We start from the raw sequence: 26084 nt of genomic DNA, 5'->3' as shown, positions 1-26084 counted from the left end.
CATTAACTGAACGGATGGACTTGGAGAATTTCTATTCATAATTCATTCACGCAAATCCAATTCTTGACCACAAAAATATCCCAGCGATTCAATGGCACAGTTCATTCACAGTTATAGTAAAATAAATATTCTTGAACAAATTATAATCAAAATTCGTTGATTTACAGCATATGTAAAAGCGTTGCATTATTTTAAGTAATATCTTAATATCTAAAAATGAACAGCAAAAATGAGATTATATGCATGAGGAAAACTCCAATAAACTAAGGAAGTGAGCTTGAAGAGGTGCGACGCAGACTTTTCTCTCGGACGTTTCAGAAAAAAGTGTGCCGTAAAAGCAATTTACCTCGAATTCTCGAAGAGACTCATCGGATTACTTATGACGCAAAAACACTTCAGCCTCCATTATAACAGGGTTGTGCTATGTGACATCAGTTGCTACGGAGTCATAGAAAGAGATTTTCTTATTTAAGAAAATAAGTCGCCTGTTACGTACGACGAGGCTCAAAAGAGGAAAAAATACGTTTCTTCGGGGTATGACGGAAGCAACACCATGCTGCTACTCCACGCTGTTCGAAAGAAACAAAGGCGCCCTTGGCTTTGAGGCCATTCAAATACCAGAATCACAGAAACAAATCTATTCTCCAACAAGTACTGGAGGAATGATAAAGAAATGGCACAGAAATACTTACGTATTCTCGTAACACCAATGCCAAAACCGAAGTTCAAGATCTACCAATGGTGTGCCATTAGAAAAAAATCATTCAGTGACCAAATGGATGCTAATAATCCGCAATGAAATATTCTTTAAGAAGCTTAGATTGAGACAAGGATTTTAGAGAGAATTTTGAATATAAATATGAGTTGAGTCATGAAACGTATTCATAGCATTTTGGCGACCAACAACATTTAAAAGCAGTTAAATATAATTAGCAAACGAGAGGGGCAGAGTCAAAAAGACTATTAATTTTCAAAAAAGTTGGGCAAGCTAGTTTGGAGTAACAATTTTGCAGTTTTATAATTCATTTTCGGGAATACGTCTGCGTGCTATTAATATTTAACTCAACGTTTCGATCCACTTACTGGGAACGTCGTCAGGAGAATGAAAATATAAACACCTATCATACCGTTGGAAAAACTGGTCCATTGTTGTTAAGGTATTTAAAAAAGTAAATAAAAATAAAAATAAAATAAAAGCCAACTTCTTTAAAACATCTAATATATAAAAAAAAAAAAAAAAAAAGGAAGATGAAAGGTGGAATATTGTAATTAAATTTTCGAAATGTATCTCTTCCACACATGGCTTAAATTATATCCATCATCCCTGTTAAAATTCATTGGTCTTTTTTTTTTATATATATTAGATGTTTTAAAGAAGTTGGCTTTTATTTTATTTTTATTTTTATTTACTTTTTTAAATACCTTAACAACAATGGACCAGTTTTTCCAACGGTATGATAGGTGTTTATATTTTCATTCTCCTGACGACGTTCCCAGTATGTGGATCGAAACGTTGAGTTAAATATTAATAGCACGCAGACGTATTCCCGAAAATGAATTATAATAGTGCATCTAATCGCTGCGAAAACCTTAAAACTAAAATTTTGCAGTTGATTTTAATGATGCGATAAAAAATAACCGCAGGCGAAGATTGAAAGCAAGCAGAAAAAACTTTAATAACTATTACTTATTCAACCCTCAACGCTCCCACAGCCATGAAAATTATAACGCAAAACTCATATTTTAGGTGTGGAAAAAGAAACTTCTGCTATGATTCCTAATCTTTATTATGGCTTCCATAGTCCTATTGAGCCATCCAAGGCTTTCAAGGGACTCTGTACCAAATGAGACTTAGATACTAACACTATGTGGAACTACCATGAGTCTACAAAGTTTCTGCAACAGAGAGTCAAAACCGTGCATTCGAATTAGAGCGATACGTACAAAAATAAATGCATTTATAAACTAGATGACCAACTTTTTATGAGCAAGAGAGCAGATATTTGGTAGGGATATAAAACTCAGAGGAGTGGAGTGGAGAGAAAAAAGGGGATCGGAGGACAATCAACTGCAAATACAGTCATACCTATCTTTTAATTGCAACTTTATTAATTGCAAGCAAATAAATTCGCTACATTTTCTAGTGCCATAAAATGATAGTTATTTAGTGTCAGTGTACTTCATTTTGAGGATTTTATGGTACTCATTGGATCGGAATACAATGAAATCTCATTAGTCCAAAACCAGGCTACTTTTTGCAGAAGATGAGAACTTGGACTAGATTATCTTTTCAAAAATTAATCAACAGGAGGATTTAATTTAATACCGCAACATTCTCATTTCCTCTCTAGGGGCGTAAAGATCAATGAGGGAACATTTATGCCACATCTGACGGCCTATGATAAAAATGAAGAATGAAACTAATAAATGACAAACTTTAATTAAATTAGGAGAAGGATTTTCTTATCGTGTGTATTTTATACAATCTCTTACCCGAAAAATTGATTCCATTAATTAAGTCAGAGGAAACGTATTTGTAAAAATAGTAAAAATAATTAGGTAAACCAAGGTCATTTTACCAAAGGAAATATGGCTACTGTTGCTTATATTTAAGAATTGATTTGCACCGTTAAAAAATATTCCCAGGGCTAAATACAAAACATTTTCATACCAGTTATTATTACCGTGAATTTATTTTGCATAGTGTTCTTGTATTTGATTCATTTTCTTCCAGAGATCATGACCGGAGAACTCCAAACTACAAACGATGATGTCTCGCGTATCGTCGCCTTCTCTGATTGTCCTGTTACATTAAAAACATTACTTCAAAAATCTAATAGTGGTTGAAAAATGAAAATAGCGGCCAGTAAGCGCAAATTTTATTTTACAAAATCATAAATATACCCCCATAAATAATTTTGAAAGGTGCCCATCAGTTCACACCTAAGCGGTAGTATTTGTCTTTCCCTCTGTGTACAAGGGCTTCGCATATCTCCGCCTAGTTATTGGTACAAGTAAGTGTCCCTTTTCATTTTTATAGATATAGCTTAATGAAAATACCTACTAAGTTTCACACATGTATGCAAAGTGAAAATCTGCCCTAAAGATACCTAACTATTTAACGTTTTTCACGTTCTATGCATTTATTAGTGAAAACAAGGTTAAAATTTTGGTGATCCCTGGTTATACATGCTCAGCTACTTGAGGAATATTGACTCTAACCTAATCTAAGAATGAAACCACAGAGCACACATTTCTCGATCACATCCGATAAATATCTTAGGTGGGAATCCATAGAAGCGAAATACTCGGCAATTGCTGGGAAGTCGAACAAAAATAAACACGACGATAAAAGTAAATACGTTAGTGCATCAAAAAGACCGCCGCACCGTAAGCTTGATGCTTACGAGGAGAGGGGGCAAGAAACAAATAGTTTTTCTTTCGGTGAAAGATACTCCCGTTATAACGAATTCAGAGAAAACGTTTTCTCACACACACAAGTAGCCACTCCGCATTTTTTCCATTCTCCTATCCGTAACACCACCCATCCTTCTGCCTCTAATCCGAAGGAGCTCCTTAATCCAATTGAAAGTTCTAGAACGACGGGATACTATCCACTAATTGTTTGTTTTCATATTCTCCACTTTCGAAAAAAATTGTTTCCCGTTTCCATCACCATGCTCAACATATTAAAACTTCAAGCTAATATACCAGACCTATTGGATAATTTGGGGAATTGCTGCGCGATATTCGTCATATATGTTTTAAGATACATTTCGAAATATTATGTTGACAGGGGAAAAAATATTTTTCTAAACAATTTTTGACAGCATTAGGATTTGAAACATATATTTGGGCACTACAGCAAAGACAAATAATAGTTCTCCCCAAATAACTGAAAAGCCCGCCCTCTTTCTATTTTGCTAAAATTCTGCCAAAATGACCGAATATTTATTTTATCGTAGACACCTTTGTAGCCTAGGTTGTTTTTACTCAAACTTCGAAGCGTTATCCGTAAAATATGCCACACTAACATTACTCTTTGAAAATGTACACATTACCATTATAGCTACGACTGAATCATCACTAATTTTGCAACTTCCAGAGACGAACGGAGTTAGGTAAAGACTACTTCACGCTCTGGAAACAAATGCAGCGAGATCAACCATGAAATTTCCGAGTCAGATCGTAAGGAAAACTATAATTTTTTCAGCTGTATATGCTATAAATCTTTTTGCGGTGTAAAAGAAATTCGTGATACGACATATGTGATCAATGCAGTCTCCATTTCATTTTTAATCCCTGGTACTGCTGCCTTCGGGTTACATCAAGTACACGCATTTCTTCCGTCCTATTCTCTCATAATATCTGTCAACGTTGTCATCGATTTTCTGTAAATGAATAAAACTGTTGACTCCTCTTGATTAATGCAGAAAAAGTCATAGATAAGCTACAGACTCCATGAATCCTAATAATGATATTCTTTTAATTTTATGGCAATTGCAGCTTTCCTCATTTAGTTAATGTCTGATGGGTTTTCTACGAGGAAACGTGACCTGGTGATAAAAATTATGGTTCTGGATTTCGCAATGAATGTTTGAAAACAATGACCGGTTTCAATCACCTCTGGTCATTATCAAGTGAATGCTCAATCCAAGAGACCGCTCATAATTTAACAGGAATAAGATATCGAAGCATAAGACCATTCACGTCAGCAAATCTAAAAAATCTGGGACAAAATCGGCAAAATTCCCTGCAAATTTTTAAATTACGAATGAACTATCCCGATATTATCCAACATTAAGGTTAAGGACAACCATAGGCTCAAACATACATTTCTTGAGGGTATGGAGGTACTTAAGGAAAGGGGTGAGAATATTGAAAAATGGGGGGGAGAGTTGGAAGTGAGAACAGGGGCACGGGGACCGCCAGGAAGAAGGGGGAGGATGGAGGGGGAGGGTGGGGGTTTGGTGTTACAGGCGTTGGAGGCGCCAAGCCCGACATGTGCTTCTTTCCCCGCCCCCTCCCTCCGCTCCACTAAGTGGAGTATATAAAGTGCCCCTGTGCCACCGGACCCCTTTGTAGGGTGTACGACTGCTGTGCAGAAGGCTAAAGTAGGCGAGGCCAGCTCTCTCTCGACACATCTTTCTCTCTCTGTGAGAACTCTCCAGCAACCTTCCAACGAACCTTTCTTTCATCCAGCAAAAAAAAATCAAGAGGAGTTATCTTTGTTTTCTAACGCTTCCGAGTCAGCAGTGGAAGTTGTTTTAAAAAACAGTCCACATGATCCCTTTGCTCTTCCTCGTCTTTGTGGTCGCCGTAAAAGTCTTCAAAAAATCAACTCCAAATGGTGAGTAAATGAAGTTTTTTTAATTTAAACTTACTTCATAATTAAAATTTTCATGGACAGTATGCATATTTAAATAAAAACAGCTAGCGTAGGTTCTAAAATATATATATTGACTATGCTAGTGGAAGAGTTCATAGAGGATTTTTAAAGGCTTCTTTCAAAGCAATTCAAACGACTGATTTTAATCGAAATTTAAGATTCCCATCCTCGCAATAATAATATTTACCGTTAAACTTCTTTTGATTCCATTGATTAATATGGTGATAATGGGCTATGGTTAATGGACAACAGTCACGGGGAATGTGGTAGTTTACTGGGTAGAGTGTTTGGCTGCTGATCGAGGGGTCCGGGTTCATGTCCCAGGTATCCTTCCGACACCCCTAAACAAAATCCTCGAAGTGCAAGACACCTATGCAAACCAAACTTGGGGCTGTATTACAGAATGAGACTGAAGGCGTATTACCGTAATGGAGATTTGTTTTGAAGTACTTCTCAAGTTTGTTACTAGAAAAGTTTTGTTGAGTAAGAATAACTAAGACTTCGGGGAGATTTGACCCCCTACCACGTGCCTACCTACGTGGCTACCTACACCCGTGGTTCTATTTATGGATACAATTTTGCTGAATTGAAATAACTGCCATATTTAATTGGGATTGCACATAAGGATAAACAAATAATCTTCATGTACAAAAGTCTAGATATCTAATTATAATTATCCTGCATATATTGCATATGCCAATTAGTTTTTATCTGTTGTGTTACTATAATAATATATTGAGGAATATACACCTACTGGTGACATTTTGGGACAGTTACTAGCCCCAAAGTAGCATAAATATAACAATAAGATTCATTTTAACTTCTCCTAGCTGAAAAATGCTACTACAGCATTAATGAATATCTGGAGGATGCATTGTAAGGTAATTTCCTAGATGGAAACTAGCATGCCTATTTTTTTCCAAGCTTCTGTTAGTATGTATTAACCCTCTGGACTCTGTTTTAATGCTGTACATATCATAGTTAAATGATTAACTTGGGAATTCCCAAGAATCTTATCCTGGTAATTTCAATATCCATGTATGTATGTAATTGTTTGTAAATTTTTATATATGGCTTTAGCCTTGCATGCGTTTGTACTGCCAATGGTGAAATAAATTATTTCGTCAATAAAAAAAATAATTTCTCTAAAGGGGAATGAAAGACGGAGATTTAAACCCATAGACATCACAAAACAATGCGGTAATAAGTGTACTACGTTGCTGATTATGTATCTATATTCGAACAGTATACTCGAGATAAAACCGTTACAGTATGAGTAATTTCACAAATAAATATTCCATCTAAGACATTTCACTAAGCACTTAGTCTCAATTTTATAATTTATTGAGTATTTTACTGCACGTAAAAATGTTTTTTAATATCTTATTGCTAAATAGCTCTTGATTAGCACTTGAGATGTAGGTTTAATTTACCTATGTATCATACCAAAAGAACTTCGTTCAAGAAAATACTAATTACTGAATACTGCTAACACAGCCTTTGATAAGTTTATTTTTTCAATGCAGAGTACAAAATAAAAAATACAATTCACTAGCAATATATTAAAGCCGAAAAAATACCAAGATTACCTGAAATTTCAATACTAGAGGCAAACTTCTTTTTAAATTTTCTTTCTGAGAAAACCTGTCATGTTCTTTATTCTATCAAAAAATTACTTTATAAAGGGGCAATAAATTTAGTATGGAAAGAGAGCCGGTGTATTAATCAGATATGAAACAAATGACTTATGAAAATAAAGTCTAAGACTTGACACAGGACCAATTTTGGGATTTTTGTTAATGATATTTATTTATTAGCATACCATAAAAAAACGAACTAAACCTAAAGATAAAAATTCTGCATTGAAATTTACTTCGCAAATTTTCCATAATTGCCCAAAAAATATAATTTTCCTTAAAATTCTGGGATAGAATACTCTTATAAGTATGTGTTTGCACTGATAATATTAATTTCATCCGATGATTCTAAAAAATTGATACCTTCAAGCAAATTATAAATTGATATTAAATATTGATTTATTTAAAAGATACTAATGGAAATGGTGTAAAAATACAATTATTTATGTTGGTATTCATACACCGAAGTGAAGAGTTTAATGTATTTTTTCATCTTTTTTCTCAACCAAAGGCAAAATCACAGTCTACCTCGGCAAGCGTGACTTTGTTGACCACTTGGACACTGTTGACCCGATCGACGGAGTCATCGTCGTGGAAAGCGAGTATCTTAAAGGACGTAAAGTTTTCGGACAAGTAAGTATTATCAAATTCCGTCGTATGATAGCAAAACGATACACTGATTTAAATATTGCTTAACAAAAACTGTTAGCTCAACCTCAGATATGCTGATTTATTCCAAACAGAATATAGAATGAAATTTAAGAGGCATAACCAAGTTTAATTCGCTAACTATGAAATAATGCCGAACAACGCCACAATTACCTTTCATTTGAATATTTTAGGCCCACTTATTGCAAATTTTCTCTCTTAGTTACCCTGCAACGTTATTTTATCCTATTATAAGTGATTTTTGCTCGGAGGAATATATAAAGTATGGATCGCGATGATGCATTATACGGAAATACAACAAAGAACTATGCTCAAAGATACTATGAAATCATTTCATATCAAACGTTGGGAAAACTAAAATTATATTCGCATGTCAATCAAGTTTCCAAATGTAATTCACTGCAAACACAATAACCGGTATTTACATGCTGAAACTAAAGATTTTTCAGTTTTAAGGGGAAAAAAATTAAGACATAAAATCATTCAGACCTCACAGATCTTGATGAAGAAAGTATTTAGCTATTGCAAAAGATTTTACCTGAATGTGTTACGTAATTTAGTTAATACATATAACATTAATATGAGCCCATCTTCAAATTTTGCCTCGCATGGCAGGCCTAATAAAAATTCAAACAATCTTGGTTCACTTGTTTCCCCTCCAATGACTTGAAACAACTTTGTTTTTCTTTCGAAGACACGGTACATGCTTACACTGATAATCCAATCTCTGTCCTTTCCACATCCTTTCCGTGAGACTGATGCTGCTATTAATCTTTCCAAAAACAGGTGACGACAACGTACCGCTATGGCCGAGAAGAAGACGAGGTCATGGGAGTCAAGTTCAGTAAAGAAATCTGCATCGCAAAAGCGCAGATCGTCCCTTCAAAGGACAAACAGTCAGAAATCACTCCAATGCAGGTGAAGTTTAAAATCATATGGCAACCCATTTTATCTCACTTTAAAAAAATCACAGTTCAGCCGTTCACCACAACTATGCACGTAATTCAACGAAAGCAATTCATAAATTTTCAACAAGAATAAATTTTCCAGGACTTAACTGTCTTAATCATCGATTGTTAAAGTTGATCCTTTACCAAAAGCAAGGTATATTTTTTTAAAGAGAATTATGAAATAAACAAAAATTTAACTCTACAATAGTTAGGGCTAGAAATTCAATTAATTCATGGGACTGTAATACATTCACAAAATCAAGAATACACCGCTGCTTTAAAACTGTTCCGTAAACTAAAATTGAAGACATAATTTATAAGACCAAAAATAACAATATCGCTCGATAATTTTTCAATAGACTCAGGCAGTTGAAGGCGATTTTTACGATATAATATTTGAATTAACGTAATGTGGCAAAATAATTTCGCAATGAACATATACTTACGAGTTTTTTTTACTTATAAAAATTACATCGATATTGTTTTTCATTACCACTATCGAGTAAAATTTTCAACAAAATTCTCTCCATTTGTTAAATAAAATTCCAATGATGTTCACTTTTCCTTTCAAATTTTAAAGATGTAACGATAAATCATGAGATACAAAAACCAAACACCTTACTCAAGCACTTTTGGGTGGATCTTTAATTATTTCATTTCATAACATTTCTACCAAGTACACAATATCCCTTATAAGTGTATACTAAGTTACCCGTCTTAAAGTCAGCAAAGCGATAATTCTGTTCGATTTTCTTGATATTCCTCCATTTATTGACTATAAATATGCTTTCCCTCTTCGGCAGGTCTACCAAAACATTTACAGCGTCATGCGATGCGATTCTCAAATAATAAAACACAAATTGGTATTTTAAGCCATTTTACATTCACTTTGTCCTCAGGTTATATAGTTACCACTAAATTAGACTAATACAAAATATTTATGCATGGCGATTTATCCCGACATAAAGGAAACAGAATTTATTCCTAAGTCCTGAATAAACTTTTTTTCAGGGACACTGAATTTAAATAATCTAATGTACAAAATACCTAAAGGAAGAGCTCAATTTCCATGTAATTTAAATAAGAATTCAAAAGATCAACGAAAACCATTTCTCACATTTGAAAGTGACAGCTTTAAGCTCTTCTTTTAACCACAGTATCCATAAGTTCAGATTACACCAGATTTTTTTTCATTGGTAAAAAGCCATCCTTCATATTTCACTTCCTAAGAATTTACACTACGTTCGTTTCGAATTTACCTTACTTTCCATGGCATTAAGCTAAGGTTTTTTTCCTATATTTTCAATTCTTTTGGAAAAAATACACAAAGTTTTTATGGATACATTTGGCACAATTAATTTTGCTTAAAAATAATTTGCCTTGCCATTTCAATGCACATTTTCTATAATAATGACAAATGTTAATGCTCGCAACATTATACTCAAAGGGAAAAATCTATTTAGTAACAATCAGCTCAGTTGAGGGTACGAAGTAGAGGTAAGAGGTAAGTTCATTTATTAGTCAATAGCTAATGTCTATGTCCATGAAGTGCCCACATCTAACACCAAATTCTTCTGATGTTCTTTTTCCACCGTGACGATAGGAGCGATTGGTGAAGAAGCTTGGGCCCAACGCGTATCCCTTCACCTTCCAATTCCCAGCATGCTCTCCTTCCTCGGTGACGCTCCAGGCCGGAGACGACGAGGACGGAAAGCCCCTTGGTGTGGAGTACGCCATCAAGACATGGGTCGGGGACCACTTCGACGACAGGGGACACAAGCGATCCGCCATCACTCTCGCCATCAAGAAGGTAAGCCAATTGCAACGGGGAAAGTGCAGCGAATCTTACACAATAGGGAAATACGGAGAGAACTTTTCTCGGAAATTCTTAACCAATTATTCCTTAAGTCAAGGTACTTAGGCCGATCTATCCCGAGGTGTGAGGAATTGCAATTGTCCACTTTAATTAAACTATTTAATAAGATGCTCGATTTTGATTTAAATTTTCGAGTCTGAAATGCAGCGCATTATGCAGAATAAACCTGTAGCCTCATTAAGAGAATGTTGAGTAAAATTATTATTTAACTCAACTATAATTCCTATACCATTTGTTTGAATATGCTCAATGTCTTTTGCACCTAAGAAGTTATAATAATCCTAACCTAATATCGGGTTTCAGAGATTGCATAACGCAATTAGGTTATGCATGGAAACTCACGCGTGACTTCTTCTTTAAGAAAAGAAGCACCCCGTATACAGGCTATTACCATTATCGCTTTCGCAATATTATTTTTTTTATTGAACGGAATGTTTGCCTTCACCAAAAGCAAAAAATAAGCCTACCATTGCTATTTTGGTTTTTGGATTATAAAATGTGTCATATTTACATATGGGAACAGATTATTTAGCTTATGAAGTTAAATAATGAAATTTGATACGTGTCTCCAGGTTTCGGATACATAGGATCATCATTTTACAAGTGGAATAATGACTCTGTTCAAGGGTATGTGTACAGATTTCATTATTTAACCAAACTTTGCGTTCAGCGTCCTTTAACTTCATTTGAGCAATAACTTGTGGCCAAAAAAATGAATTTACGCAGGAATGAATAGTTTAATGCAGGTTCCATGCACTTTACTGTCTGAAACCACAACATTAATATGATGTAAGATGAGATTTTTCATTTCATAAGAATTACTAAATAAAAAACTCTTTGTTTTGCTTTACATTTCAACATATCAAATAGCATCAAACGCTTGAGAAGCTAGAGTATCTACCGATTAATAACGCAACCTTCACAGTAAAAATGGCAAAATCTTCGTAAAATTTCACTGCGTCTTCCATACCCAACGATTCTGTTCTCCGTAGACAGATCCATTGCTTACTTTGAAACAGAAATAGGGTAGTTTCCTCCACCAAAGAAAAACGAAAGGCATTGATTGCGATTTGTTACCCTCCATTAGAGTAGGTATTCATAAAATACAAACTATTTGGTTTTAGAAAGCCCAGTTTAGACGAATGGCAATGGTCAATTTTAACCGCATTTGAAAAAGGCCAGATTGGCGTTCATGCGATGCCACTCCACGTGACGTCACAGGGACCTAGTTTCTATACGAGTAGATAGGAGTTTTACATCGTCTGAGATTACCAATGCATGCATGAGGTACAGAGCTCAGGGATACATGTCTTAATAATCACCTATTAAAACTGCCTAAGGTCGGAAAGTTTCGTTCGCTTAATAGGGTACTAATAATCATTATTTAAGCCAAGCGCTACCTGCTAGCAGGGTACTCTGCTACCTGCTAGTAGCCTGCATCGCAGCGGCGCATATATCCTCGCCCCAAGGTCACCTCACACGGCAGCATCTGGAACCAGAATGACGTCACACGGGCTTTTCCCACCATTCAAACTTAGCCGTCGCATTTTCGCGCGCTTGAAAATTTTCACTTTTTATTTAATCGCGAAAAATAGATATCATCATTTAAAAATCTAAAGGCGTGAAATACGTACTCCAGGAGTAATAATCTTTCGATTTAGGCAATAAAAAAATAATCGGAAACCTTGAATAGGCCTTAAAAAGTGAAAGATGAATACGAGAAGAGGTTATAAAGCAAGTATAGTATAAATGGAATAAATATGATACGCGCATCCAGGGTTACTTGAAAGACACAAAAAAGAAAAGGATTACCTTTGCTCACTAACGTTAAATTGTTGATTGGCGATGATCATAAAAAAATTGAGGGACTTGTACACTTGAACTCCATTGATTATTATCCCGAGGTAAAAAACATTAACGTTGAGCAATGAATGGGATGGAAGGAAAGTAAAAAAGAATAGTGATTATTCTTTTGCTAATGCTACTTTTGCGAACAAAATAAGGGCATTCGCACCAATCCTATTTAAATAGAATTGCAATTTGGTTTTATTATTATATAAGATAAAAGAATTTGATAGATATGAATAATTTTGCCGTGTATTTTTTTACTGCCATACAAGGTAGCAAAGTCATTTAAAATAAATCAAGTTTAACACCCTGGCGCAGAGACCTTTGAGCAAAAATCCTCGTAGCGAGGGAGGTGTTAGGGTACAAGGTAGACACAGAAATCTAGGAGAGGGTAAAAACACAGTAAATAGAGTCACCAAGGTTTCTCTAATGCTCAAAATACGATCAGTGAAGACCAAGCAATACAACTTTCGCGTGTGGTGAGGTTTGCATAACGGCAGCCCATGAAGAGGGAAGGGTTCTTACGTCTTCGCCACGCCAAGGAAAGGAAAAGCAGGACACATCGATCTTTCAGACGGAAATGGAACGCAAACATTCCTTTAAAACGTGGAGAAAAATATCTTGGCAACCCCCAAAGGAATCGACGCGAATACAATAAGTAGGCGATGGAAAACACTCGAGAGGCATTTTTACGGTTTCCCGGGGGAAGCCACAAAACAGATGCGCATTCAAAATCCTCATCGAAGTTAGCTAAATCTATTTAAAATTTTGCTGCGCGGATACTGGCAAACAATATAGGCTGACGTCAGTCCCTTTTTTCACATCATTATTCACCGTTAGATAATTCCTGTCGCAAACTCGAATGATATCGTCAATCTTCAATGAACAGTGTCCCTTACCTAGACTAGAAGCAACGAAAAAGAATCTTTATAAAAGGCAAGTAGAAGGTAATTGAAGGAAAAACCTAGGTCATTCCAAGAAGATAAGATAATATCACATTAACCAAGTAGCCATATATTTTCTTTCCTTTATTTCCTAAAGTAGGTACTCTGCTCCAGCGGTAAGAGGAAAGTCTTTCAGAAATAACACAGGCCAACAATTCAAAAACATTTTTTACTAAAAATACCTTATTTTTATATTTTTAAAGTTGCTGAATCCAAATATGATGGCTTTAAAGTTGTATCACCCATCATTTATTCATATTTTACAGTTAAATTTATGAAATCAAGCCATATTTTTAGAATTTAACAGCTTTTTTATAGTTACAATAAAATTAAAAAAGTAGGTCTAATGGACGAAGATAATGGGGGATTACTGTTGCTACTTCACCGAGAAGTTCAGCAAGCGATTCATCGCAGGAAAAGCTACGCAAGAAGCTTCAAGGAAAAAAGGGAAAGGAAATGTAGATCAATTCCAGTTGACAAGTGAACCCTGTATTATCACGCTGTAGTAAATACAAACAATTTTATCACGATGTAGTGAACAGTAAATACAAACAATTTTATGATGTAACACAGTGCTTCATTGATTTCCCTACATACCGTGTAGGGGGTATTAGACTAAATATTAAATACATATTGCTTAGAAACTATGAACGATACAAAAAAACTAAGGCCAGGTTTGGATTCGGCACATAAAAATCTATAAAGATCAGCTATTAAAATAAAAAAAGTTTTCACACAATAATTTTTTGTTGGCCTGTGTAATTTTTACCGCTCAAATATCTCATTAGAAATGGCTTTATTGCTGCAATTAAAATGTGGAAAAACATCGAAAAATTAACAATAGGATAATTTTTTTATTTGTTTCAATAATAAGTGAAAAGTCAACTAGTTTGGTCGTGTATCATTTCACTCCCGAACAGCTGCAATATGCTCCACCAACCCGAGGCAACCGCCTTCCAAGTTCCCTCGTCTCCAAGGGATTCACATTCTCTCAGGGAAAGATCAACCTCGAGGTCACTCTCGACAAGGAAATCTACTATCATGGAGAGAAGGTCTGCCCCAACATCATCATCACCAACAACTCCCGCAAATCAGTCAAGAACATCAAGGTAAGCTCTTCAGTTTACTACCTTTACCTTAGGTATTCATCATTATTCATAAAATAAAAAAAAATCTCCCAATTAATTATTTCGGTAAAAACATTAAGACCAACTCTTTCAAGTTAAAAACATAAGAGTTACGGTGATATGAATGATAATTATTGTGTTCGAAATCTTTATTGTAATCAGCAGGAAACACATAGACTTTCAGTGAACGCTTTCTCCATAGAGCTATCGACCTCCCCACTAAAGATTTCATGTAATAATTATATAAATAATTGTTTAAAACCCACACTTGGAATATTCAACTACTTTCGGCAACTTTATTTTTCACCAAAATTGAATAATGGCATGAAAAATAAAAATTGTGGGTACTTTTGAAAAGTCACCAATTACGTTGGATAGTCAGATTTTTCGGCATTTCCAACGCGGTCTAAATTGTTATCGAGGCTCTTACTCGTTGGAACTTCATTAGGACCGCCGTATTAATGCCCTCGTTGCTCTGCTTCATCTAATTTTATTTTTATTTCCAGTGACTGGGTGGCATTTTCTTCTACTTGTATACATCCATGTTTACATTAGCTCTCTCTCAGTAGGTTTACGGAGGTTTTTCACTCCCCCCTCCTTGTGTGGGCGTTTTCCTGCAGTGGGTTTTTTTCCAATAAGGACGAAAATCAATATCCCTAGGATTTCCCCACGTTTAATCACATCTTTTTACACTTGGTAAATCGTAACTTTGTTAACTTATAATTTTTGTTGTTGATTGAAAACCGTACTTCTATGTCTCTTTTGCCATATTTGACTGTATGTAATTCCAAGAGCAACTTCACAATGTATTAAGCTGCAATAGTTTTATGTTTTAAGAGGGGTTAGGTGGAAGACGGGACTTTCTAGTCCCAATCTTGCCCAATAAAGACAAATTATTATTACCTCTTTTATATTGTTACGTGCGAGGGTTCCAATACAAAAAGCAACTATTCTTATTTCCGGAACACTTAACACCTTTATTTCAGTAGAAGTCGTACACATTAACTCTCACTTCGTTCTCAAAACACAATCTCCTTAATCCTCTATTTACTCAAATCTCTCCGTCGTTAAAATAAATAAACCCCGTTGTCATGGATGAATCCTCCGCTACACTGCCCCCTCCTCAAGGCTGTTTCGTCCCGGAACAGTTCTTACCCATGCCTTGAACATGTTGTTCGGCCGCCAACGTGCGTTCACCTCTTGATCCTCCTCAACTCTTGCATTGCCACCTTCGTAAAGTGCCAATCGATTGTAATGGACTACCTTCGCCTTTCCTCTAGGGGTTTGTGGAGCATGTCAGGGTATGTGCGGCGCTCAGGTTCGGGCAGTGTAGTAGCCATCATAGCCTCTGTCATAACTGTCATAGTATCCATTCCTCATTGATGGTGGAGGTGGCAGTCCAATCCTGTCCATTCCAGGGCCCCTGCCATCCATTCCTGGTCCTCGTCTGTCATAGTCCCCACGACCGTCCCTCATCATGTACGGAGGTGGGGCTCTTCCCATTCTCATCCCCCTCATTGGTCCTCCTCTACCTCTCATCATTGGACCAAAGCCTCTACCACGACCACTCTTCTTACTAGAAGATTGCTCAACGCTAATCTGGACACCCATAAATTCAGCATTGTTCAGGGCCTCTATGGCACGGCCGGCCATCTCATCAGTCTTCATGTGCACAAAGCCATACCTGTTTAAAATGTCACACTCGGTAACAGTTCCATACCGCTCAAAAAGGGCCTTCAGATCTTGTGCCTTGGCGTCTTCAGGGAGACCGCCCACGAAAATTTTAGTTTTAGGGGGAGTGCTCCCAGTACGGATCTCGTCACCCATTTTTGAAATTTTAGTAAGATGCGTAGTCCGTCGATCTTCTCTGCTCTGGCAATGGCGTCTATCGAGAAAGCGACCCTGCCGCATCGTACTATTTTGGCAGCGACTACGGACATGTCCAAGCTCCCCGCAATCCCAACAGCGTATATCTCTTTTTGTGGGTTGTCCTGTCCTTCGTAAAAATTTTGAGACGATCCTTTCGATCCTATCTTCGAGAGATTCTTCTTCGCTCGTGCTTCGGACATGAGTTAGGATTTTTGAAGTTTCGGTTGCCGCTTAGAATTCCAAGGCTCGGGCTAGTGCGTCGTCCAAAGTTTTTGGGTGCATTAAGCGTAGAGCTCTCTGCAGTTCCGGATCAGCCACACCAACCACGAAAGACTCTGCTGACAATCGCTCAATAAATTCCCTGGGCGCCGAGGGATAAGCCAAGAAAACGAGTCGCGCGATGTCCGCTTCAAATTCTTGTAGTGTCTCGCCACGGTTTTGACGTCTAGTGAGCAATTGGCTGTGGTAGACTTGTTGAAGGTGTTTGTCACCGTACCTCATTTCAAGTCGGCCCACCAGACACTCGTAGTTCCTGTGTTCATGGTCAGGCATCGCTTGAAGAATGTTCAAAGCGTCTCCTTGCAGCGCCACAATCAAGCCCGTTGCTCTGTCTTCCTTCGTCCACCCGTTGGCGTTGGCCGCGGCTTCAAACTGTTTGAAGTAAGTAGACCAAGGAATCTTGCCGTCGTATGTAGGTGCTTTTACACGCACGGCCTTGATACTAGAAGCTAGTCCTGATAATACTCCAACAGTGCCCGTTTGCGTCAATTCTTGAGCGAGAGTTTTCAGACGATCTTCAATACGCTTCTCTACGTCGACTTCTACCATTTTTAAATCTTCTTTTACGTTCCTTAATCTCTCCTGCATGCCTTGTACTTCCGAAGTGACGTATTTCAGTTCTTCCTTCATCTCGTTGACATCTGCTTCCAGCTCATCTTTTACTCCGCTAACGTCATTTTCAAGCTTGTCCTTTAATTCTCTGACGTCGTCTTCCAACCCACATTTTACTTCAGAGATCTTCGCCAGCAGTTCGTCTTTGATCGAGCGAATAGTACTGGCAATTTCTTTCAAAGTTCTGGAATACTCGGCACGCTCTTCTTTAAATACAGTGAGGAAATGCGTGAATTCATGCGCGCCGACTTCTATCTCGAAGGAGAAATCCTCGGGGTCCACGCCTTCGGCCTGAAGCGCCTCACGAAGTCGCAACTGAAGGACTGCTTTCGTCCCGCTAGTCTCCATGTCACGTTCCGCCAACTCGCGCTTCAAATCCGCCACTTTCAACTCACTTAACTTAGCTGCCTTTGAAGCCATGCTCCTACTTCGATTGAAAATAAGTCGTGCTTCATACAAAAAAAACAAACACTATAATTTATGTTTCGTCCCCTTCTGACACCAGTTGTTACGTGCGAGGGTTCCAATACAAAAAGCAACTATTCTTATTTCCGGAACACTTAACACCTTTATTTCAGTAGAAGTCGTACACATTAACTCTCACTTCGTTCTCAAAACACAATCTCCTTAATCCTCTATTTACTCAAATCTCTCCGTCGTTAAAATAAATAAACCCCGTTGTCATGGATGAATCCTCCGCTACAATATCAATCCTGAACAACGTTTCTCGAATAGGTCTACGTTGTTCAGCACTACAATTGATTATCTATAAGGCTTTCCTACAGTAAGACCAAGGAAAATAATTTTTTCAATGGAAAAATGAGTTTTTTCTTAATATTTTATTACGCCTGTGACCCAACTATCTCAACAGCCAAATGCCTTGGTCTCACTCCCAGCTAAACAACTCAAACGTGGCTGGTATGAAGGTGAAGCCTAAAAAGCCTTTGCACAGAATGGGTCTTTAAATTTTTTCCATAATTCCCCGGAGTTGATTGAAATTTCAAGTTGACTTATGAATTAGACATGAAGTAAAAATTAAATTAGTAAAATTTCACCATTCGAGAAGGAAAAATGCCACTCATATATGCTTACACTCAGTATCTTTATACAACTATCTTATTCCACCTCTCTAGGGGCTAGTCTTATGATTCAGAAAACATCCCATTCTTATGGCTAAATTTTCTCAACTTTTGTATAGGTCTATGTTGTGCAGCACTGCGAGGTGACCATGGTGAACGCTCAGTTCTCCAAGTTCGTGGCTAGCCTGGAGACCCGCGAAGGGTGCCCCATCACTCCTGGAGCCTCCCTCACCAAGTCCTTCTACCTGGTGCCACTCGCATCCTCCAACAAGGACCGACGCGGAATCGCTCTCGACGGACATCTTAAGGTAAGTAAATGACATCCCTAAGCATTCATCGACCATCAATGCCAATAAGCAACCATCACAGTGGCTCTGAGTAAAAACAGTGAAAAATATGTTCCAGTTCCCTCCTTAACTCTGAAAAAAATTTTACTAGCAGCTTTCTAATAATAAATAAACTTTTGTAAATTAGATTACATGCATTGCAACGATTTCAGTAAAGTATATTGAAGTAAGCTGAACACGATCCAGGCCTTTTTCATTAAATAGTTCCATTCAGCAACCTTTATCAGTAGGAATAACTCGATTCCAAGTGTCGATTTTCGGACACTAAATCGGTATCGAGAATCGATAGTCTAATGTCGATTCCGAATCCATCGATTCCACTTATATAAATATATAGCTTGGGGCATAAATGTCACCACACACCTGAGTCATTGTGCAATGCACATTACTAAGTTAACAATTTATGTCTGAAACAGTTAAACTGTTTTTTATTTTATTAAAGCTGAAGATATGATTCTATATTTTTAAGTAGCTCTTTTTAATAAATATACTTTTTGGCATATTAATTATCTTTGTTTTATTTCATTCAATTCTTAAATTTTAATGGCTACAATTCTGCTGACAAATAAAAATCACATATGTTACAATGAATAAGAATCGATGTAATTGGAATCGAGCATCGGGAATCGAGTTGAAAAAATCGGAATCGAAATCGAAAAAAAGTGGAATCGACTCATCCCTACTTAGAACCTTAAAATAATGAAGGACGCAAAAGGCTATTGATGAACTCATAGCTGATCCTCAAGTCTAAGAACAAACTGAACATAGCCATTGTAATGTTCAGTTTGCTCAATAGTTGCAATTGCTTGTAATTTTTCAATTGCTGCGATTAGAGTTGAAATTGTTCAATTATTGCAATTAGATTGCAATTTTCAGTTTGAATATAGATTTGGCCATGGCCAAGCATTATTGGGACCCTTTCTTGCACAATCGAAAGAAAATAAATTATATCAATCACGTCCATTTCCAATTGATGTAAACAGAGCAAAGCTACCGCCAGATGCTTCCAGAAATCGACGTTCGAATTCAGAGAAAATTACCTAAATCAGTGGTCCTATGAGAAAGAAAAGTTCATATAGTCGAGTGTTTTTCTGTTTTTAATTAAATATAAAGGTTCCTAAGAAGCAACAGCTCAAATAGATAAAATAATGGAACCACTAATCAATTCTCATATCTAAAGTCGGTGACCTCTTAAACTATTTACTCAACGTTCGCCGTTCAAGCTAATTCGTCATGGATCATAAATATTTTCTCGCATCTGATGTTTTTCAGTCAACATACTGCAAGTGAGAATGTATGGCTCTCATAATCTATATCCTCGCTCTCATGCAATATTTTCATGAAGCACGCATATATTTCATTTCCTGCCGATTATAATAAAATAAACGATTATACAAAATAATGTACCCGTAGTTGATTTAAAAATCGACTTGGCCAAAGAGAAACTCACTTCGTTTTCTCATTGCGATAAAGCCTTTCAGATCAAATAAAACCTATTGTGGGTTCTTAGTACCTACTCAGGGCCATTGGGGTATGTGCTCCCGTTATTTTGAAGAAACAAAATTTCAGCAAATGAGCATGAAGTTCATTTAGGCCATTTTAAGAATAAGAAAACATAACGTTTGCTTATTCTGAAAAATAAGGGCCGGCCTAGCCTGCGATGACCAATCAAAAGCAAAAATATCGAACTTATTGAGAGATTTTTTGGTTTTCAGAATCACGTTGTATGCTAAAAAGAATTTTTTGTTTTTTTCCATCAAAATTTCCTCACATATAACGTCAAATCCTTACTTGAATTGAGCAATGCATGTAAAAACTTGTTAGTACCCTAACAACGGGACTTTTGCCTAATAAGGCTTACACTTCTTTTCTTAAATATTTTATGAATCGATTTGCCTTTTATTAGAATAAAATAATAAGACTATAGTACTTATGATAACATCAATAATTAATATTATTATTACAATTATTATTTCACTATATTACATTGTAAATCAACGAATGCTTATTTTGTTTCCCCTCCCGCCCAGGACGATGACGTTAACCTGGCCTCTTCCACCTTGGTCATGGAGGGCAAGTCTCCATCGGAAGCGATGGGTATCGTCATCTCCTACTCTCTTCGCGTCGTCCTCAACTGCGGAGCCCTCGGCGGAGACCTGCAGACTGATGTGCCATTCAAGCTCCTCCACCCTGCTCCAGGTAACCTATCATCCCACACATTACGAACGAAAGCGCTCCAATGGGAGACAGCGGATACGAAAGCGTAGTGCGGGCTCGCGGTGTTACGCTTCTGAGCCAAAGTCTGAAGCTATAATCTTATCACCTCTGCACCACAGAAGGGGGAGGAAGGAAAAAGGATGGAGGCGCCGCCGCGAAAGGAGCCCGACGAAGCCTCCTGGGATAGGATAGGATTGGAAGGATAGGGAAGAGGAATCCCGCACCGTCACAGAGGCGGGCGGGTCCTACTACAAGCGAAACCATAATTTTATGTTTCTACAGAAAGGAAAAAATTCCCTATGAGGAAGGAAATTTCTACGTTTTCCCTAGATTCCGTTGGGAGGCAATGATCACATCTTTCACTCCATATTGTATTGGATCACTTTTCGAAAATAGCTTCTTCTCACAAATATATTATATCATCATCAACAGCCAGCAATCCTAAAGGCGGTTTTACACGGGGCACGTCATTGCGCAACCTGACCTATGTACGAAGGCGCAGTCGAAATTGCGTCAGGTAGCACGCATAAGAGAATGCATGGATGCGAGGTGGCAAAATAGCCCCTGTTCTAATTCCGAGCTCGCATTTTCGTAATTACTTTTTCAGTGCTATTCTGCGCAATGACAGGTCCCACTAACCAGGTAAAATAGCCTTAATATTGGTTTGACGCAGATCTCTACTCAATTCTCCCATCGGCTAATCTTCTAAAAATAACACTCTCTCACACTTTTGGACTTTTTGATCGCACAATCAATGTATTTGATCTTCAATCTTCCATAGCGATGCATTTATAAAGATTCCATCCTTGATAATCCCGTTGCTATCATCGTCATTGCCTTACTACCACAGAGAAGCATGATCTAAATGTAAGTCCTTAAAAATTGCTTCCTGACTTCAACGCTTATATTTTCAACTTTAAAAAGATTCCACCTTTTTAGGAATGCTCTCTTTTTTGGGTTATTTTACTGACTATTTTCTTTTTGCTTCCCCTAATATAGCGAGAGAACTGTAGAGACATGGGACCCGTATATGCGCCGATATCATTGAAAATCCTATTAGACAGGCTAGTAACCATACATGAATATTGATAGTCATTAAGAAAAAGTAATAGCAGTTGACTAAAGCCAGTTTAAAAGGAGCATATTCTCTGAAAGGCATTATTTTTAAAAATCTGTTATAAGTAAATCACAAGCAGATCTACTTTGAAAGGCAGTCCTTAGTTTTCTTAGAGTTTAAATAATCGGAAACTGTTAGGAAAATTCCAAAACTATATTCCATGCATGAAAGTTGAAATAAAGGGTTCAACTTGCATAGGTACTCAAAAGGAAGGTGCATTGAAACGGGGACTACTAGTACACAAAATGACAATTTGGATGGGTTTCGAATCTCAAATGAGCAAATAAGTTATATACTATCTTCGTCACGAAAATTGTCAACACTCAGAAAGTCCTTTAAACGGTAGCTTCAACTATCCCCAAAATAATTTTGAAGAATATTACAAATAAAATCTTTTTTTAATATCCGACTAAAATTGCTGAGGTATTACTTGAAAAATAATAATTACGTGTATTTCCTGTGTCTTTTTCTTAATACCCAGCTCTGTTCACAAAAAAAACTTTGGTGTTAAAACCAAAGATTAAAGACAAGCTGTTGAGATTTTTGGGTTCTCTCTATGTGACCAAAATTGACATTGCAAGCTACGTGATCACGTGACTGGTCTGATAAAATTACTGATTGTGAGATGATAGCGCTTGCCCTCATGGTGTTTACTTTGATTGAAATTTTTATTTCCATTTAATTTAATGCTGAAGAAGAAGGGTAAAATTCAGTATTCAAGAAACATACAAGTAAACAATAATTGATTAGTGAAGTTATTTTTTCCCAGTGTATTATTTGCCTGAAGTCTTCTCGGGATTTCCACCAGGTGTATTTGCTGTATATCACCAAAGTTTCAACAAACGATTCGCCTATCGTCATCAGGGTTCACCACGAATGATGACTGATGCATCGTTCGTTGAAACGTTAGTGATAGATAAATAACACAGGCCAACAAAAAAATATTGTTTGAAAACTTTTTTTATTTTAATAGCTGATCTTTATAGATTTTTATGTGCCAAATCCAAACTTGGCCTTAGTTTTTTTTACATCACCCATAGTTTCCAAGCAATATGTATTTCATATTTAGTCTAATATCCCTATACGGTATGTAGGGAAATCAATGAAGCACTGTGTTACATCATTAAATTGTTTGTATTTACTGTTCACTACATCGTGATAAAATTGTTTGTATTTACTACAGCGTGATAATACAGGGTTCACTTGTCAACTGGAATTGGTCTACATTTTCTTTCCCTTTTTTCCTTGAAGCTTCTTGTGTAGCTTTTTCTGCGATGAATCGCTTGCTGAACTTCTCGGTGAAGTAGCAACAGTAATCCCCCATTATCTTCGTTCATTGGACCTACTTTTTCAATTTTATTGTAACTATAAAAAAGCTGTTAAATTCTAAAAATATTGCTTGATTTCATAAATTTAACTGTAAAATAATAAATGATGGGTGATACAACTTTAAAACCATAATATTTGGATTCAGCAACTTTAAAAACATAAGAATATGGTATTTTCAGTAAAAAAAGTTTTTTCATTGTTGGCCTGTGTAATTCACCGAGTGAAAGACTTCACGCAAATATAGGATTTGCCAACCTTTTCCCATGATAACACCATAGTTGGGGTTTCAATACTGGCCTTAACTGATGGGAGTTACGCATTTACCTCTCTCTCTAGCTCTGCATAGCTCACAAGCATGTATTTATTCAAGAGGTTAAAGCTCCGTAAATATTTCGTTTTTTCACAGGCACTGACGCAAACGTGAACGCAGCCGCTGAGAAGAAGGCCAAGTCCATCGAGCGCTCCAAGTACGAGAACTCACACTATACCAACGATGACGACGACAACATCGTCTTCGAGGACTTCGCTCGACTCCGCCAGGAGGCAGCGTAGATAATGAAACAAAAAACAGAGATATGTAACAAGCAAACACGTTAAAAAAAAGGACCATATCAGGCGACTACAGACGTGGAGGTGGGGAGAGAAATAGGATGAAGGGGGGAGATCAAAGAAAAACAACATCGTTTCTAATCTCCCTGAGCAAGCAAACAACGATCACCCTACCACATTTCCTTCACATACTATCTAATCCTCTTTTTTTCTCTTCCTTCCGATAGCCGGAATAGCCTCAGGCGGAAACATGCAACCCTAGGAAAACGACGGTACCAAAAAAATAAATAATCATAAAAATGGTCAAAAAAATCACAAAGTAAAAAAAAACAAAAAATGTAAAAAAAATTAGATCCCCTTGGAGTAGGTTCCTCCGAGTGGTGAGGGGGGGACGCATTGTAGGATTTATCTAGTTTTTTGTTTAACAAGAGGAGCCATGCTGAAGGACTTGATAGAAGATATTGCTTCATACTCGTTAACCTTGCAATTATATCTCATACAATAGCTTTGACCGATTAGTATAATGCAGTTGGATACGTAGCCGGAGAGGCTTTTTATCAGATTAGGGGAGGATATCATTTTCTAGACCTAGGCTCTCAACATCCAGCTTCAAAGAAATGGATAGTTTCCGAAGTAACTTACTTATATGTTAATAATTCACACGAAAGCTCTTTTATTTTCACAAAATAATTAAATGTGACCCGTTTTCGTCACTGAGCAACACCGTAGATAAAATTATGTTGCTCATCGATTACATCAGCTTACATTGAACTGCTCTGAATGTAATAGAATGTGAGAAGTTTTCACCAAAATTATCCTGCCTCATTGATACCCGACCGTCTACGAACCCAAGATTTCAAAATCAGCACTGGTATATCTGCAAGTTTTAAGCATATATGATTGCTGAAACAAAAACAAAACAAGAAACCAAATTCAGGGAAATTAGTACAGTGGTTAACAAATAAGAGTTGGGCTGCACGAGATATTCTCACACGGGTAATTCGCAGCACAGTAGCTCAGGGAACATGTAAACACCTTATAACTAAAATAAGTCGTAAATATTCTATGTCGGAGTTCATCCTTTTTTATTTCTGGCAAAAAATTAATAAAATTATGCCCCATATTTACCAAACAAATAAAATAAAATTCAAATAAATGCGGGCTCTTAGATAATCCTCTCTGCGTGCGGAACGCCTACATGTGATATCAAATCGTGAAAACTTGTGATGCATAAGTTATACTGAGATCCTTATAAAATATTTACCGATATTGAAATCTTTTTTTAAAAAACTGCAATAGTATTTTGCAAAAAGAATGGATTTTGTACAAACTTAAATGGTGTGATCAAACCCAAGAACACCTACATTGGGTTGAATTTGGAAAATATTGTACCTAAAATAATGAAATAAAAAATTTTAAAACATCTGAATTTTTATTTTCCCGACGCAAAAAATATTCGCCACGTCTGACTAGTAATTATTTGTTTCGGTACTATTTCACAAGATAGTACTATTGATTAACATTAAATGATAGATTGTTGCTTATAAATAAAAGAGATCAGTTTCTGTCCACTCAGATTTATCTCTTATCAAAATGTGTACGCCCTCTCATGCTACACTCCTAGCGAAATCTACTTCCTCGCCTGACTAACCTCTTTTCAGATGCTTGGTTAGGATGCTTGCCTTCTCTTCTTGCCTATTTTATCAAGGACTGATACAGCGACGTAGCCTTTATAAAGTATTAGATTTAAACAAATACTCAGTCACAGTAACAAAAATATTTTCTCTTAAATAGAATAAGAAATTTACCTTCCTGACCTGTCCGCTACAAAGTCTTCAATTAAAGAGCAAAATCTAGATTTAAATAGCTAAGTAAAAGAAGCAATTATAGATATTTTGATGAACTACTGCTCAGAAGAAAATTCAAAAATAAATATCAAACCACAAACTTAGATTTACGCAGTACCTTCTTACCACGCTCCCTTGATTTTCAAGGTGTGTCCACTACATTCATTTACTCAAGGTTCCATTACTACGAGGGTAAACTTAAAAATAAGGTCTCCTAAGTAATAGCGTCGCCGCATGAAGCTCAAGGCTCAATCCGCCAACACCTCCGTGTTCCTTGTTTCCTCCACTACCACTCTCGACCGCTGCGATGCATGGTCGACCACTCACTGTTGGCATAGCAGCCGTTTCCTTGGAGCTTACCCTCACGTCTCCATCCAGAAGTGAAATTCGGTCTTATAC

At 36.8% G+C, this 26084-nt stretch overlaps 1 protein-coding gene across 1 annotated transcript; it reads left to right on the top strand.

The window, feature by feature from the left end:
- Positions 1-5084: 5084 nt before the first annotated feature.
- Positions 5085-25261, top strand: LOC124159463 (arrestin homolog). Its single transcript, XM_046535286.1, has 8 exons — positions 5085-5350; positions 7538-7659; positions 8482-8613; positions 10249-10455; positions 14234-14422; positions 18399-18587; positions 20657-20825; positions 23696-25261. Exons 1-8 carry the CDS (start codon positions 5284-5286, stop codon positions 23839-23841), a joined length of 1221 nt encoding a protein of 406 aa, XP_046391242.1. The 5' UTR covers positions 5085-5283; the 3' UTR covers positions 23842-25261.
- Positions 25262-26084: the final 823 nt, after the last annotated feature.

Source organism: Ischnura elegans, chromosome 5 (genome assembly GCF_921293095.1).
Source record: "Ischnura elegans chromosome 5, ioIscEleg1.1, whole genome shotgun sequence".
NCBI classification, from domain to species: Eukaryota; Metazoa; Arthropoda; class Insecta; order Odonata; family Coenagrionidae; genus Ischnura; species Ischnura elegans.
Note: the sequence above shows the minus strand (reverse complement) of the source record. Positions and strands in the feature narration are given on the sequence as shown.

Excerpts from the sequence above, each read along its gene's own strand:
- LOC124159463 (XM_046535286.1), top strand. The coding sequence starts at position 5,284 with ATGATCCCTTTGCTCTTCCTCGTCTTTGTGGTCGCCGTAAAAGTCTTC. Across the intron at positions 7,660-8,481 it reads GACGTAAAGTTTTCGGACAA|GTGACGACAACGTACCGCTA; the intron begins GTAAGTATTATC and ends TTCCAAAAACAG. Across the intron at positions 20,826-23,695 it reads GCTCCTCCACCCTGCTCCAG|GCACTGACGCAAACGTGAAC; the intron begins GTAACCTATCAT and ends GTTTTTTCACAG.